The 15980-nt window shown below is 48.2% G+C and overlaps 1 protein-coding gene across 3 annotated transcripts in view; it reads left to right on the top strand.

Moving 5' to 3' along the window:
• The first annotated feature begins 1038 nt into the window (after positions 1-1038).
• GALNT7 (polypeptide N-acetylgalactosaminyltransferase 7) overlaps positions 1039-15980 on the top strand; it is a 117944-nt gene continuing 103002 nt past the window's right edge. For 2 of the 3 annotated variants that reach the window (XM_060102652.1, XM_060102653.1), the window contains exon 1: positions 1380-1570. In XM_060102652.1, the coding sequence (XP_059958635.1) occupies positions 1445-1570 (126 nt within the window). In that variant the 5' untranslated portion in view covers positions 1380-1444. Of the gene's footprint in view, positions 1140-1379; positions 1571-15980 lie in introns of those variants that run through there. The other variant, XM_060102654.1, reaches the window with a different exon arrangement.

Here is a 15980-nt window from a genome sequence, read left to right as displayed (position 1 = left end):
CAGACAGTGACTTGTATTCAACCCATGACAGCCCTCCAGGTGCTGTATGTATTGGGCTTACATGCATTACTCTGCACAATTATCCAGCCAAGAACAGACCTGACCATATCGTCAGCCATTCTACATTTCCCCCTATTGTTCACTGCAAATATTTCGTGGGAATTCTGAAATGATGGCATCTACAGAAATCCCCAATATATTAGGTAGTGTAACCCAAACCATGAAGCACATGGAGTTGGTCTGGTACAATTCTTCATCTATCCTGATGATGCAAATTCTCTATTTCATTCTAGAAATTTAAATAACCGGGTTTCACTGTTTTAAAGTACCTGCAGATAGGAGACAATATTAAGTAAGAAGAATCAACTTTTACCATCCTAAAACTTAGGAGAAGATATTAAACATTCTGTTCAACTTGAATTAGGCAGATACGAGGTCACACTGATAACATAATCACGTGCACCTGGCAATAGAGGCGACTGACATCTTTGTTGGGAGATATGGGCACAAATATTTCCTCCGGCCAGGGCATCTGGCTAAACATTTGTCAATACCCTTTCCTGTGTAATGTAGGTCTCAGGCAGAAAGGCTTTTGAAAAACAGAAATCAAGGAACCTCCATCAAGCGGCAAAAATCGGGTCTGAAGGAGGCGACGATGGTGGAGTATTTTTTTTTTTTTGAGTATTGTTTTACAAACCCCGAAATCCTCGGTCCTAGGAATAGAAACTTAGCCCTTGAACAAGGTTGGTATTGCTTATTCACACTAGGTTGGCTTTCTTCTAATTAGCTCAAGAGACAGCGACGTACTACCCGCTTTCCAAGTAGAGCTCCTGGGGTCCGGTGATATTTGCACATCACACCTGGGCCTTTCGGATACAAATCCGGCTCCTTAAGGAGACCTGTGAAGAAGCGAGCACAATCAATAAGGAAAAATCCTCCCAGCTATAAATCAGCCACGTGGAGCTGCAGCAACGGCCGCCGCGACTTCCTGGTTTCCTTCCCGCCCGCCCCGCGGCGGGGGCCGGGGGGCCGGCGTTAAGGCCGGAGTTACAGCCCCAAAGGACAATAAAAGTTGGGGACCCGGGCAGCTTTAAGGGCTGAGCGGTGGGGCCGAGGCTGAGGACAGACCTGGGGAGAGTGTAAGTTAGTCGCATGGTAGCAGGACCTGGGGGGGTCGGGTGGACAGCGGCGGGGAAGGGGCTGCGGACCGGCCGGGGGCCGCCCAGCGAGGGCGTGGGGGCGGGAGAGGCCGGAGCAGGGAGGGGAGAGCGGGGGTGGGGCGGCCCGCTAGGCGAGGGGAGTTCCGGATCGGAGGCGGGGAGGGCGGCCGCCGGGCGGCGGGGGCGGGAGGAGGAGGAGGCGGCGAGCGCGGAGGGGGAAGGAGGGAGGGGAGAGCGGTGGCGGCGGCTGCGCCCGGCTGTGCGCCTCTCGCCGCCGGAGGAAGATGAGGCTGAAGATTGGGCTCCTCTTACGCAGTTTGCTGGTGGTGGGCAGCTTCCTGGGGCTGGTGGTCCTCTGGTCCTCCCTATCCCCGCGGCCGGACGAGCCGAGCCCGCTGAGCAGGATGAGGGTGAGTGACCCGCCCGCCCCCTCCGGCGGCGGCGACCTGCAACTTGTTTTGTTCGCGCGGCTGGCGGGAGCGGGGTCGGCGGGTCGGGCGCGGGCTCCGCAGGTGGCGCGGCAGGCGGGTGGGGGTCCCGAACCCCGCGTCCGGTCCCAGCCCCCACCGCGCCTCCCCGCCCCGCGCTGCGGCGGGGGCTCGGCGGCCGCCCTCCGCACCTGGAACGCGGGCTGGAGGAGAGAAGGGCCGGGCCAGGACCGCCGCGGCGGCGGCCGGGGACGCGGGGCTGGTCCGGGCTGCGGCCTGTGGCGCGCGCATGCCTGACGGAGGCGAGGGGCCGCGGCCGCCGCCACCGCCGGTGCGGACCAGGCCCCAGGGTCCGGGCGCCCCCCTCCGTCCGGTCTCGGGCGCCCCCGGCTGCCAGCCCGGGTGGGAACGCGCGGCCCCGCCCCCGGCTCCGCGGAGAGCGCCGCCCCCTCGGCTTCGGCGCCGAGACAGGCGATGGGCGGCCGAGGCCTCGCCCAGGACCGGCCTCCCTCCCCTCCCGCTATCCCGCTCCCCACCTCCCCTTCCCGGCGGCCGCCCTCGCCCACCTGCAGACCCCCGCCCCGGAGCCCCCTCTCCAAGCCGCCCCGTCGGGCCGGAGCCCGCCTCTCCTCTCCCCTCCCCTCCCCCGGTTGCGGCCGGGCCGCGGGGCCGCCAAACTAACTTGTGCGGTCGCCGCGCGCGCCGAGGGCTCCTCCGGACGCTCTGTCCGCCGCCCGACTCTCCCGGTCGGTGGGGCTCCGTCGGCTCCCGGGGATGTGCGTGACCGGACGCCGGGCTGCGGCCCCGCTGACCCGGCCGCGCCCCCGGCCCGACCTGCCCGCCGTTACGGCCGCGCCCCTCCTTCCCCTGGGACGCGGGAGCCGGGGCCTCGGGGGCCGGGGAGCTGTGCCGCTTCCAGCGCCTTGTGCAAACAGCGTCTGCATTGCATCCCGAGGGGTCGCCTTTATTAACTTTCCTTTTGGAAAGTTAGCGTCTGGAAGTAGAGGGAGAAGGCATCCTTTCAACACTAAGAATCATAGGAAGAGATTTCCTTATCTGCTCCTGCCCCTGTGATGAGGCAAGGTTTACTCTTGAGATTTACTCGGAAGTTTTAGTGTGTATTTGAAGACACAACGGCACTGGGATCTCTTTATAACGTCTGGGGTGGATTCCCTTCTAAGTCATCTAAGTTAATGGTAATAAAAAGTATCCAGTTTTCCTTTCGAATGTGTTTGTGGTTTTAAGTCCCTCAGCTCTCATGGTCTGATGGTGATCTCTTTATGATTTTGCTTCAGGATGACTTATTGAGAAAGGACGACTGAATATTGCAGTTGTTTGAAAGCATTTGTGATCAAATGGCCTTTTACCGAGAGCTAACAAAGACGTAAAGATGCCATTTCCTGGGGGAAGAAATTGAGGAAAGAGTGACAACTAGCCATATTCAGAATGTCCTGCTGGAGTTCAGATAACAAGTCTTCTAAAGGGGTGGTGGAGCGTCAGCCCCAATGCCTATTTCCTCTGAAATATTATATTAGTGCTGGTACAAGTACTGAGCCATGAGCTCATTTAATAGCTGTAGGAGGTGGTTATAACGTGATTTTTGGTCCAACTTATTGGATAAAGTTTGTCGGTGGGTCCAGGGTAATTTCTGTCATTTGCCAAAGACTGAAGCTAGCTTTTTAAGACTTTCAAACAATTAACATTAAGAAGAATGCTTTATGTATGTGGAGAGCCAAACCCTTTTATTAAGTTTGCGGGTAAATATTAACTAAGCAAGTTAAGGTATAGCTTATAAATCATAAGAGCATAAATAAGGGACTATTGCCTCCCTTTAATAAAAGCTAACCTAAATGTTTCTGAAATACAGCCTTAGAAGGACATCTCCTTTCGGGAAAATTCTGACTCTGATTATGATTACACATACTCCACCCACTGTGAAACACCTGCCTCTCCTTAACACTAATCCAATTTGTATAGGGCTTTTTTGGATTCTGATAAATGGCCTGAGATAGTCTAGGACAATCCCATTTACCAAATACAGGTTATGCTTCTATTCTAGCAAGCTGGTCCTGGTGGGTCCACCCTGTGCAGCTTTTTGCCTCATACTTTCAGTGTTCCAAGCGCAAAAGTCCGCCGTAGCCTGGTGCTTTTTTTTCCCCTGGACTACTTCCTCCTTTAGATCTGCCCAGCAAAATGCGTCACCTGTGGTCAAGACAAGAGGAACACGTTTCTTTTCGTTTTCCCGTCTCTGGGCCTCTTGCTGTTTCTCTGATGTGAATGATGTGAAAAGTGATCTTACCGTTCAAATTGTACTCTGTTGTATACGATTTGATTTATTCAACAAACATTTTTGTGTACCTCCCATGTGCTGGTGCTAGTTGTTAAGGAAGTACGCCTTGCTCCTAAACTCATGGATCTTGTAGGCTAGTGGGTCAAAACTCACATTAATCAAGGTTTCAAAAATCTGTAAATAAAAATTGTGCCACCACATGCTATGGAAAAGAAACCCCACAGGGGGTAAGAAAATGGAGGAACTTGGTCATAAAAGCCTTACCTGAGGAAATGGCTTTTGAGTTGAAATCTGAAGATTTGAAGAAGAGTCATTGTTGATCTGGGTATGGGAGGGGGGACATCCCTGAGAGGGAGAAGTATGTGCAAAGGTCCTGAGGTAGGAGGTAGCCTGGTGAGCTGAGGAAGTGGATGAAGGCCAGCATAATTAGAAGGTGGAGGGCGAGGGTTCAGAGAGACCACGCCAGGAATCAGGTCTTTAGAGCAGCCATTAACTCCAAGGATGGAGCTCGTCGAAGGATTTTTAAATAGGGGAGAGGTGGGCTGAGATTTGTGCTTTGAAAAGACCACTCTAGCTGAATTGGTTTAGAGCAGGAGCAGATAGGAATCCTGTTGGAGGTTATGATAGCCCAGGTGGAACGTGATGTTGATGGCATTGGCAGGGTGACGGTGGAAGGAGAGCAAAGTCAGCTGATTCAAGAGCTATTAAACGAAGATGCAGGGGCACCAGGACTGGGTGTCTGCATGTGGGAGCGAAGGAGAAGGAAGGTGTCCAGAGGCACCCGGTAGGCGGTAGGAGGATGACAGGTTGTTTATTACATGGAAGGTTCTGAGGACAAAATCCATACGTTCTGATGTTATGCTGTATGGTTATAATGGGAAGGCTTATCATCTTAGGCTTTGCCCTCTGAATATTTTAAGGTCAGCATTTATTAAAAGCATCTGTTTAGCACTTGCAAAGCGTAGACAGTTCCTTTAATTAATAAATGATAGTATCCCCCAGACCATTTCTCCCGGCTTTTGGCACTGAGTGTTTAGCGTTGAATCATTAGCCTCTGAAAATAAGGGTCTGGAATGGAGATGTTGAAAGACCTTCAGCGGCTCTTTAATAGCAAATTCAGTACTTGTGAGAAGCTGCATGTAAACTGGCGGCTCTCCCTAGGTGCAAATGTTACTTGACTCAAACTATTCATGCCACGTAGGCTCAGAGCATCCATAGTAGGACTAATTCAAGAACCATTGCTAGATGGAGAGGTTTTATGTGATAAGCTAAGACCAGTGGGAAGGAACATTGCTTAATGAGGCTGTGACTGAATTGATCACCCAGTCAGTCAGGTTCTACCTTAACAAAGCCTTTTATCTCAGCGATCATCGGCTGCAGCCAGAAAAGCTCTGCCCTTGACCATGAGATTTCTGTTTCAAATGGAAGCTTGTTTATTAGGGATGGAGCTATCGCTTAGAAGAAATGTAGTGTCTTAAGAGGTAACTGTTGTTTCAGTTCCCCAAGTGAAATGCCCTGGGATTAGTTTTCATTCCATTTTGCTGTCCTCCCCCACCCTTGAAGTTAAAAACTCCCTTATTACCAAGTCTAAGAAATTTGGGCTCCATAGGCCTCCTGAAATTAATGCTGAGTTTTGCATACACGTGCATTCTTCTGGGCGGCTGAGAATCAGAAGCTTTCCGGTTTCTTAAAGGTACCTGCAAAGCTTAAAGGTACCTGCGAAGCACTGAGTCCTGGGGAGGCGGAATGCCTGTTTCCTGCTCATGGAATTTCTCCCTCGTCTTCCATGGTGCTGAAGCACTCATTACACCCTGGAAATGCACACAGTCCTAAGAATTGCTGTATCTGTCGATTCTGTGGAAGTGTTTCCCGTCCAGTGTTGGAAGGTCAGGCATCAATCCTGTTCCTACCACCCCCCTTCCCCCACTAAGAACACCAAGACGGTCTCAAGGAAAAGTCCCTGTTCTAAAGGGACTAGTTTCACATCCTAGTTGAAAAAAGGGTGCAGCACCCACATGGCTTGGGTTCCTGACCCATCCTTGCTCTGGTAGCTGGGTAAGGAAACCTCGCTATGGGAACTGTCACAGGACGTTGCCTTAGCAGGTGGTGAAGGCTTAGAATAGCCATTCGGGGAGTGCATGATTATTAGTAAAAGAAAAAGAATGGAAACTGTTGAGCTGTTGAATCTGGGTAACTATTTTTGTGATGGGGCCGGCTGCATGGAATGGGAGATAAGGTGTGGGCTTCGATTTGTTAATAGTGAATTAGAGGCCGGGAGAAAGAAAGGAACGCATTGTGAATGAACATCACAATTCTGAGCTTGGGCCATCTGTAAACAGAATATTTGTAACTTCTAACTTGATTTGTTAAAAAAAAGGTTGGTCAGGAAGATTTGAACAGCTGTTGAATATTGGAACATGGTTGTGATTATTCAGCTCCAACCTCGACTGTTGCCTTTGCTCATATTTTAGATTCTAATTTTCATCCCTGAAGAATGAATGTACAATCTGACAGCAGAAGGAAAGCAGTGAAATCAAGAATTTAAAATTTCTAGAGTAGAACGGCCACAGCCTGAGGCTATGAAAGGAATAATTTTATGGTTGGAGTTTGTGTGGTGGAAGAGGGAAGGGTGAGAAGGTAGAATATGTGTTAACAATGTGGACAGAATTCTGTGAGAATTGGGAGATGTATTTGTTCTGTAAACATGGCAGTCATTCACTCAACAGACATTTCGAATATCCTTTGTTTACTAAGCACCATCGTCGGAGAGGCTATGCAGTAGAGGAAGTAGAACGCTTTGGCGTAAGGAAGATGCTACTCAGGTCATGACCTGCTAACCACACAGAAGGTGTTGGTCCATAAGAATAGTCATTCTCTTTCCATTCGGGAATTAGGCCTTGTTACCACACCTCCCAGCCTCCAGCCTTCCACCTGCTCTAAACAGTGAATTGAGGAAACTGGAGGTACCGGGCTGGCGCTGGGGATGCAGGGGTGTTGAGGACACAGGCTCCGTCTCCTCTCACACGGGAGGGCGTCACCGCCACCCAGAGGTTCCTCCCCAGCTGCAGGAGGTGGATGCTCGGAGGCCAGAGCCCGGCACTCAGCTCCACCTGGAGCATTGGTGGGGTTCCGACAGGGTTCCAGATGGTAGGAATATGGTGAGACCAGAGGGAAGGCCAGTTTTACTGGTGACAAGTGGTGGAACTGGAGGTTGGAAAAGTTAGTTGGGCCCCCCCTTTTTTTTCTTTTTTTTTTTTTGCCGTACGAGGGCCTCTCACTGCCGTGGCCTCTCCCGTTGCGGAGCACAGGCTCCGGACGCGCAGGCTCAGCGGCCATGGCTCACGGGCCCAGCTGCTCCGCGGCATGTGGGATCCTCCCGGACCGGGGCATGAACCCGCGTCCCCTGCATCGGCAGGCGGACTTTCAACCACTGCGCCACCAGGGAAGCCCCTGGGCCCCTATTTTGAAGGTATTGAATGGCAGGCTGAGGAACTGGGTTGAGCAGTAAGAGCAGCTTTTTGGAAGCTTTTGAAATGGAGTTGGGGGGTGGTGACCTTCAGCCGCTGATGCCCCGAGTCAAGGATTTCAAACACCTGTTGTCTATGAAGTACCATCTACTGCTCTAGACATTGGAGGTACTATAAAGTAGTAAAAAGACGCTGTGATAACAGATCACATGTGTGAGTCCTCTGTGCCAGGTCAGCATTCCGCGTGTGTGCTGTTAATTGTAGCCATAACCCTCTCATGCAGTCTGATGTCATCCTCACTGAGTTACAGAGCCTTGAACCCTGCCCAAGGTCATTTACACAGTCAGTCTCAGGTGTCCTGGCTACTGCTGTGCCCTCTGACCTCCCGCAGATTTTAACAACACAGATGAGCTCGTGGGGACACCACTGAAGGGGCCCGCAGAGACGCTGGAGAGGTCATTTCACACAGAGAAGCATGTGAGGCGGTGGGAGATGAGCGGAGGGGAAGCGGCCCAGGACCCCGCGGGGAGGCGGGGAAGGGGATGGCTGAGCTGAGTCTCGGATGTAGCTCTCAGGGAAGAGCCTCGCCGGCCGAGGGGACAGGCAGGGCTGCCCTGAGGATGGAGGAGGCCGGAATGCGTGAGAAGTAGAAAGAAGGCCGGCTCGGTGGTGGTGGGAGCTGGGTGCGGTGGTGGTGGGAGCTGGGTGAGTCTGGAGGGACGGCACTGCTTGATGAGCTGGCAGGTGTCAGCAGGGGATGCTCTGGGTTGGGTGATGAATTACGTGGTCATCGCACCAGGCATTGTCCTAGATAAACAACACGAGTAATTACCTTTTTGCCTCAGGTTTGTGGGCCAGACGCACGGATAACAGTTGCAGGGGGTGAGAGGAGGGTCGTACTAGCTACTGTGGGTCCCCGGGTCACAGGGAAAGCAGCATCTGGTCACGGGGTGGGGTGCAGTCAGAGCGGTCCCCAGGAGGGCAGGTCGGAGGGTGAGCGCAGGGACACGGCCTGGGCACGCAGCAGCAGGAAAGGTCGCGGCAGACCCTGGGGAATGGTGGCTAGAAGAGTGGGTCGGGGCCCGGGGGGATGGAAGAGAGCTCGGCGAGAGAAGCGGAGTCTGAGCCCTGAAACACTGAGTACTGTGAATGGCTCAGGCTGGTCCGAGGAGGGATCTGGGAGCAGTGCCTAGGCCAGATGTCCGTGAGGAGAGGAATGTCCCTGTAGTTCATGCTGAGCCTAAACCAGGAGGGGGACCAAGGAAATGAATATGTGGGGAGAGAGAGATGATGACGGTAGAGTTAGCGGTGTGGCTGGTGGGAGGAGGGGCTGTGCGGGGGGGAACGGGCAGGGAGGATGCTGATGCCTCAGAAGGAACAGAACCGTCTGAAGTGGCAGTTCTCAACCTTGAGCAGGAATCAGAGTCGCCCAGAGAGTGTCTTAAAACCCGGGTCATCTGGCCTCCTGCCCGCACTTTCTGATTCAGGAGGTCTGGGGTGGGGCAGAGAATTTGCCCTGCTCACTGTTCCCAGGTGATGCTGCTGCTGGTCCAGGGACCAGACTTTGTGAAGTGCTGGTCTAGAGCACAAGTAGAGTTGGGGTCCGTAAGACAGAACACTTGTGCGGTTTGGGCATAAAGTGCTTACAGGCCACAGGTCAGTGGAGTGGAGGTGTCTGCTGGGTAGGTGGAGCCCAGAACGGGCATCAGAGCTGGATGCAAAGTGTGAGCTCCCGGGCAGGAGCCCAGCTCCAGTCTGGGGACTGGAGTGGTAGCTTAGGGCATGGACGGAGGAGAAAAACGTGGGCATGAAAGAGGAACGGGGGAAATGCCGGGAGCAGGAAAGATGAAAGAGGGCTCAGGCAGGAGTCAGATGACTTGGAGAGTCTTGCCCGACCACCAGCACTTCCAAGTGCTGCAGCATTTGAGCAAGAACTGACGAGAACGAAGGGTGTAGCGAGCGGCCGCGGAAGCAGGAACACCTGCCGCTGCGCCACCCCAGGCACCTGGGGTAGAGGAGGGCCTGCAGCGCATCTCGGTAAATGCGACGCCCAGGAACATTGGCTCAGGTAAAAAAAGTTCAAGTGGTGAACACTCATCTTCCCTGGGGAAAACTACAGATCGAGAAGGGGTTTTATTAGAGCCGTGAGTACCGAAGAGGACTTGCCCCACGTTTGGGGTTATCTCTGTTCTGCCTTAATTAGGCCCCTCACCCCCACCCCGTGTGCGTATAGAGACACATGTGTCCATATGTTTTAAGCTGAACCACAGTCATGTAATTTTGATAATGTAGACTATATATACACATTGTATTAAAATATGATAATACATATTAGGCATTTGGGGCATTCTTTTAGTCTGAAATCCAGGTAACTTGGAAAACTGTGGTTAGAACAACATTTTAATATTTGAAGTTGGGAAAGGAATTTTATCCTGAGACTATTAGGCAATTTTTAGTTTGTAATAATACATTAATTTGGCTGATGTGTAACTAAAGGAAGAAACAATAGCAAAACTGTAGGCTCAGCATTTCAGTGATGTTAGTTTTTTGAAATGAGGTCTACGGTTTAATTCTGGTTCAGTGCTGTGATCCGCAAAGCAACCCTGAGACAAGTTGAACTGCACTTACCCAGGGCTTCAGTCTTTTTTGGAGAGGGGAGTAGTAACTTGCAGTTGCTTCATTTGGTAAGAATCCTGAATATTTCAAAATGAGAAATGTTCTCATTTTTGCTCCATTATAAATTCCCTTCTGGGCTCCCCGGCCTTTGTAGTGTTTTAAAGTGTGGCTCCCGAGAAGCATTTAAACATGCCAGTAGGGAAGCCTGATCCAGCTCACTGAGTGTAAGAACGGCTACACTGAAACTTGAGGAAAACCTTAGCTTTGCATTATCTAATTAGGTTTGTAGAATTGCTGTAGAACAGCCTGGTTTCCGAAGTTTAGAAGGTACAATTAGCTGCAGTATTATATCAATACCAATGAGCCTGCTAAGAAGCTTCCATGCCAAGCAATTGGAATATGTTATTACCAAGGATGTTTTAAACTGGATGAATTAAAATTAAATCACATACTATTGGGAGCAGTTCTGTATGAGAATAGAATCACAGAGATGACCTCATCTCTTTTTTTTCCCATCTTTAATCTTTTATTGAGTCCCTGGGTTTAAGAATACATTTGGGCCTCAGGAGGATGCTGCTCTCCTCAGTAGGAAACTGCATGGTCAGTGATTATCCGGCTTACACGTAATTTTAGCATCTGTACTTCTTATCTTTATAAACTATTTTATAAGGTGCTTTAGGATTGAGGTATTCACTGGTAATGTGTACACCTTATAAAAAGAGTTGGTATTTCAAGAGTAAGGATGTCTTAAAGAAACATTAAGTGAGAAATTGCCAAACCTTTTTTTCACTCTTATGAGATGGTGGGCGTGCCAGCATTTTTATTTATGAGATTGTCTGTAATTATCCCTTGACTCTTGATTTTCCCTTTTGATAAAAATACCAGAAGAAGAAGAAAACCCTGTGAGAAGATGCTCTGATGAGTGTGAGCAAGGCTTGCAAGTAGCTTCACAAGGGTGTGAATGTCTGACTCTTCCAGCTGGAACCCTTCATTTTGAACCAACCCAGCTACTGAGTCCAGCTACTGAAGTGAAACAGTAGACTCAGGTTCTTAGTGCAGGATAAGAGACACTTCTGAAGAGTTTTACAGAATTTTAAGAATTACACTTGTTGAGAAGTGATATCGTAACATGAACGCAATACCTTTATGCTTCTGTGAGAACTTTTTTGATAAATTCTTTAGAAAGGCTAAACAGAAAAAAAAAATAGAATAAGTTACAACAGTATGTTAACAAAGTCCCTGGTCATGCTATTTGAATGTGCTCTAGAGGTTCTTCATTTGTCAGCATTTACTATAGTACTTCAAACAATTTTATTCTGCTGAATTTAAAGTAAATATTTCATATACATATTATTAACATCTCTTATTGGAAAAATAGTTCCCTCGTAACCCCAGCAGAAACCAAAGTGATCCATGTACTTAAGTGAGTCATGTGAGCCTCATTTTGCCAGAATATATCAAAGATACCTGGATAAAGATGTCCAGATACAGAAAATCAGAAGGGAGATTCCACTGCTACTTAGATTTATGGTTCATTAGGCACTTGTATAAACGTTTCAAAAATGACTTAGGGGGCTTCCCTGGTGGCGCAGTGGTTGAGAGTCTGCCTGCCGATGCACGGGGGTGTGCCCCAGTCTGGGAGGATCCCACATGCCGCGGAGCGGCTGGGCCTGTGAGCCATGGCCACTGAGCATGCACGTCCGGAGCCTGTGCTCCGCAACAGGAGAGGCCACAACAATGAGAGGCCCGTGTACTGCAAAAAAAAAAAAAAAAAAAAAAAAAGACTTAGGAAAGTGGGGTTAAGTCAATTAAGATATTTTTGTTTGCTTGACTGTTTAATGCTGCTAAGAAAAATATGTTTGTGATGGGAAATATTCGCCTAGAAAAATTTACCCTGCAATATATTATACTGGACTGGAGTTGTTGGTCAGTAATGGCCCGTGTACCTGAGAAATCAAAGGTTGACTTTATACAGCCATTTGAAAACTTGTCTTAGACATTTTCTACAATTCTTGGCTTCTTAGGTATAAGTTTTAATTCTGCTTACTTGGGATGATTTAAATCCAACCCCTTTCTCCCAATATTTCATCTTGCAATTTAATATTTTACCATGCAATTCTTATTAGACAATTTGATCATCATACTTATTAAAATTTAACTAATCTGACAGAATTAGCCTTTTTGTCTCTAGTACAGCAAGGTGTCCCATGTAAGTCTTAGTATTTGTTACCTTGACAATGTGTAGGATTTTACATCTTTTCTTTTAAAAGAAAGTGTTTAAAACCCCCTATTCAAAAATCTGCTAACTCTTGCTAGGGTGTTTAAAATGAATTAAAAAATCCATTAGATTTTTTGGCAAATAAGCTCTCAATTATACAGAACAAATGACTACAAAGTGCTTTTTAGAGTAATGGAATGGAAATGACTGAAATCTCATTAATTTACACATGCAGATTTTTCTACTCAGGTAGAGGGTTTAGTTTTTTAAGCTAAAAGATCACTGTCAAGATTGGAAGTTTTGATCACTTAAAATATATAATTACATTTGAGCATTTAAGGAAAGGATTGATAGAATGGGGAAATATAGGCATGCAGTTTCATTAACTTTCTCTGCTTGATGGACTCGGGGAAATTCAAAGTCCAGTATTTATAAAAGAATGCTGCGGGGGACTTCCCTGGTGGCGCAGTGCTTAAGAATCCGCCTGCTAATGCAGGGGACACGGGTTCGAGCCCTGGTCCGGGAAGATCCCACATGCCGCGGAGCAACTAAGCCTGTGTGCCACAACTACTGAGCCTGTGCTCTAGAGCCTGCGAGCCATGCACTGAGCCCATGCACTGCAACTACTGAGCCCGCGTGCCGCAACTGCTGAGCCCGTGTGCTGCAACTACTGAAGCCTACACACCTAGAGCCCGTGCTCTGCAACGAGAGAAGCCACCGCAATGAGAAGCCCACGCACCACAATGAAGAGTAGCCCCCGCTCGCCGCAACTAGAGAAGACCCAGTGCGGCCAAAGAAAATAAAAATTAAATTAAAAAAAAAAAGTTTGCAGGAGAGTGTTTCCGTTGTGGTGGCCAATTAAAATAAATTTGCTTACAGTCCAGGGAGATCTTAGTGGGTAGTCAAGAGAAAAATACTTTTAGCAAATAGTTTTCTAAAATTCTCTATTCTAAAAATGTGCTAAAAGAGGATGATTTCCAAGTACCTTGGTATTTTAAAGGAATACATTTTCTGTGTGAAATTGAGATAACTCTTACTCTTCTTTTTGTAATTAGCATTTAGACTCCAAACCATGGCACATATAACTTCTATTTTAAAATAAATGTAGAGCACACGTAAGCACAGTTGTTAACCTCGAAAACTTTGAAGAGCGACATCAAACCTGCAAAGATGATAGAGCCCCAAATGCCAGGCTTTCCCCAGGTCCTGCTTGCTTCCCAGCTTGAGAAAAGAAGCGCTGGCGTGGCCTGAAGTATGGGTCAGAGGACGTGTGTTCTACACGGGTATTCTCAGATTCTCTCTCCAGCGTCCCCTTTGAAATCTGAGGAAGGCTTTAATGAACGTGGTTTCATTTTCCTTTCCATGAGTTACTGCTGCAGGAAGAGTGCCAGCCTGTACCTGTGACTGAATGGAAGAAAATTGCAGCCAGAGTCTAATAAATAGTTTCACGGTGTACAGTCCTGTTTCCTAAGAGGCAGTTGTCATCCTTGATCTCTGCTCAGTTAACTGGTAACACTAAGAGAAAAGTAAATGCTAAAATCTTTGTTCTGTGTTGGCAAAAATCACTTCCTGAAGATAAAGTGAGTGGCTTGTAACCTGTGTTCTGATTTGCATCTCCTTCTTTAACTTAAATAACAGGTACTTGTGTTTGAAAGCAAACATCTCTTGTGTAGTGATTTATGGCTTAGAAGGATAGATACAATGCAGAAAGAGTAGCCAAAAGGAAATTGTTGTGACAGTTAAGGAATAGATGATTTTTAATATTACAGAAAAGCAAACTTAAGGTAACAGCAAAGGTAATATATTTGTATTTGTTCAGTATTTTTGTTTCCTAATGAATTGCCATACCTTTTCTACAGTTTTTTCAGTTCTTCATGAAAACTGAAATCTGTTCAACTACTTTTTCCTCCCTTGGGACAGGGGATTTCCTTCTCTGGTTATGAGACATTTATGGAGTGGTTGGTCCGTGTCTTTGGGTCCCAGTGGGTGCCAAATGTGAGAATAATTCTTTCAAGGTTAAAAATGTCAGTCATATATTTCATTGACCACAGAGTAGCTAGAAAAATCCAGCCTACCATTTGGGCACCCAGCACGTTGCCTCTGAATGGTGAGGCCAGCAGCTTACTCAGAATTTTTTTAGCACACAGAGGTTGCATTTTCTGAAAATACCCAATTCTTTTAAATTAAAGATAACTGAACCTTCACAGTCCTCTGTTCTACCCATAACTCTTGTGATGAATCAGTGCTAATGAAAAAAATAAAATTTCATTTTTAAAATTAGAGACAAACGGGCTTCCCTGGTGGCGCAGTGGTTGAGAGTCCGCCTGCCGATGCAGGGGACGCGGGTTCGTGTCCTGGTCTGAGAAGATCCCACATGCCGCGGAGCGGCTGGGCCTGTGAGCCATGGCCGCTGAGCCTGCGCGTCCAGAGCCTGTGCTCCGCAACGGGAGAGGCCACAACAGTGAGAAGCCCGTGTACCGAAAAAAAAAATAAAATAGAGACAATGAAATGAACCTTTCTCTTTTTTTTTTTTAACCTTTTTGCTCTTTCTATTACTGCTGTGCACCCTCTCCCCACAACTCTTACATGCCTCACTTTTTTTTTTTTTTTTGCGGTATGCGGGCCTCTCACTGTTGTGGCCTCCCCCGTTGCGGGGCACAGGCTCCGGACGCGCAGGCTCCGGACGCGCAGGCTCAGCGGCCATGGCTCACGGGCCCAGCCGCTCCGCGGCATATGGGATCCTCCCAGACCGGGGCACGAACCCGTATCCCCTGCATCGGCAGGCGGACTCTCAACCACTTGCGCCACCAGGGAGGCCCTATGCCTCACTTTTTTTAACAAGATGCTCTAAGAAGCTGTTTCATCTTGTGAACTATTGACTTGGAATGGAAGTAACATTAGAGATTTGGTTTTCTTGTAGGAGATTCCTTCCTGCCAAAGGACTGCAGATTTTCCTTGGTTGGCATGGGCTTAAAATTTTAAATTGCCTCATATATGCAGTGACGAAATTCGAATCAAATTTAAATTACTAAGTGGAGCATGCAACATTACTTGATAACATTTTTGAAAAAAAAATTTGAACCATGCCATTGGTACTTTGACATATTAATACCCTGCAAGTGGAAGTTTCAATCGACTTCTCTCCATTCCCACCATCTCTCATCACGTGACAAAGTATCCATCCACTTGTCAGAGTCTTTAGGTGGTGAAAAAAAAAAAATCAGAAAATGTGCAGTGCCATATTAAGTCAGGTCCCTGATTGATATCACGCACCTTCCATTTCGATATATATTTGATTTACTTACTTCCTACATCCATGGGCCAGTGCTGCTACTCATAGCTGTTTTTATTTAGGATATCACAGGTGTATGTTTAAAAACACATTTGTAATAGTGACTGACACCCAGAAAAGTAAAACAACAAACAAAACCAGCAGACTTTGACTGGTTTGTGGTGAAGCAGAAAGCCAGAGAAATCTGCGTTCCGATCTGTTCACCACCACTCGGAATCCCCTGTGCCCGCCCAGAGAATGTCCAGTGTGTTCAGGGAGTGGACGGCGGGTCCATCGGGGGGCCCTGGGGTGTTGAAAGGACCCATCTCCTAGATGCCAGACTTACTGCTGCAGCGAAGGTTAGTGAGTCTCAGAAAGAAAGGTGGGAAAACTCAGTTTGGGGAGGGAAAGCTAGAGTCATTTGGGATTTATACGACTACAGTTACTTCTCTGAGAGACTTCGCCGAGGTTCTAAGGATACCGGGCCTACATCTGTATGATTTATAAGCTTGCGTAAATGCTTCCTGTCC

This window comes from Mesoplodon densirostris, chromosome 6 (genome assembly GCF_025265405.1).
Source record: "Mesoplodon densirostris isolate mMesDen1 chromosome 6, mMesDen1 primary haplotype, whole genome shotgun sequence".
In the NCBI taxonomy this organism is placed as follows: Eukaryota; Metazoa; Chordata; class Mammalia; order Artiodactyla; family Ziphiidae; genus Mesoplodon; species Mesoplodon densirostris.
Note: the sequence above shows the minus strand (reverse complement) of the source record. Positions and strands in the feature narration are given on the sequence as shown.